This window comes from Trypanosoma grayi, assembly GCF_000691245.1.
Source record: "Trypanosoma grayi strain ANR4 Tgr_2435_V1, whole genome shotgun sequence".
Taxonomy (NCBI): Eukaryota; Euglenozoa; class Kinetoplastea; order Trypanosomatida; family Trypanosomatidae; genus Trypanosoma; species Trypanosoma grayi.
In genome coordinates this window covers 1-304 of record NW_008828053.1, presented here as the reverse complement: position 1 = coordinate 304, position 304 = coordinate 1, and the positions used below count along the sequence as shown (strand labels likewise).

The following is a 304-nucleotide window of genomic DNA, read 5'->3' as shown; positions in this document are numbered from 1 at the left end:
ACCACACCAGGTACACCGCCAGCAGCCACTTGGCATTTAATCCGTAAGAGCCATTTTCCGTCAGAAATGCCATGCAATACGCTAGCACCGTCGTCACGAGGCCGTAGTTGTACGCAGTGGAGAAGTAGAGGAAAACGGAAATCAACATATTAATAAATGTAGCACAAACAAGCAATAAGCTTGACTCATCATCCACTGAAGCCCGAATCGCAACCAATAAACGCGCCCGCGACACAACGAGCATCAGCATAATCATCACAATGAAGAGAATTGGCATTCCGATGCCGTTCATGACGTCCGGTGC

General features: G+C 48.4%; 1 protein-coding gene across 1 annotated transcript in view; it reads right to left on the bottom strand.

Moving 5' to 3' along the window:
* DQ04_24351000 (hypothetical protein) overlaps positions 1-304 on the bottom strand; it is a gene marked incomplete at both ends in the record, with an annotated part of 390 nt that extends 86 nt beyond the window's left edge. The window contains one exon of the mRNA XM_009318227.1: positions 1-304. This exon is cut by the window's left edge and continues 86 nt beyond it. Coding sequence (XP_009316502.1) covers positions 1-304 — 304 coding nt within the window.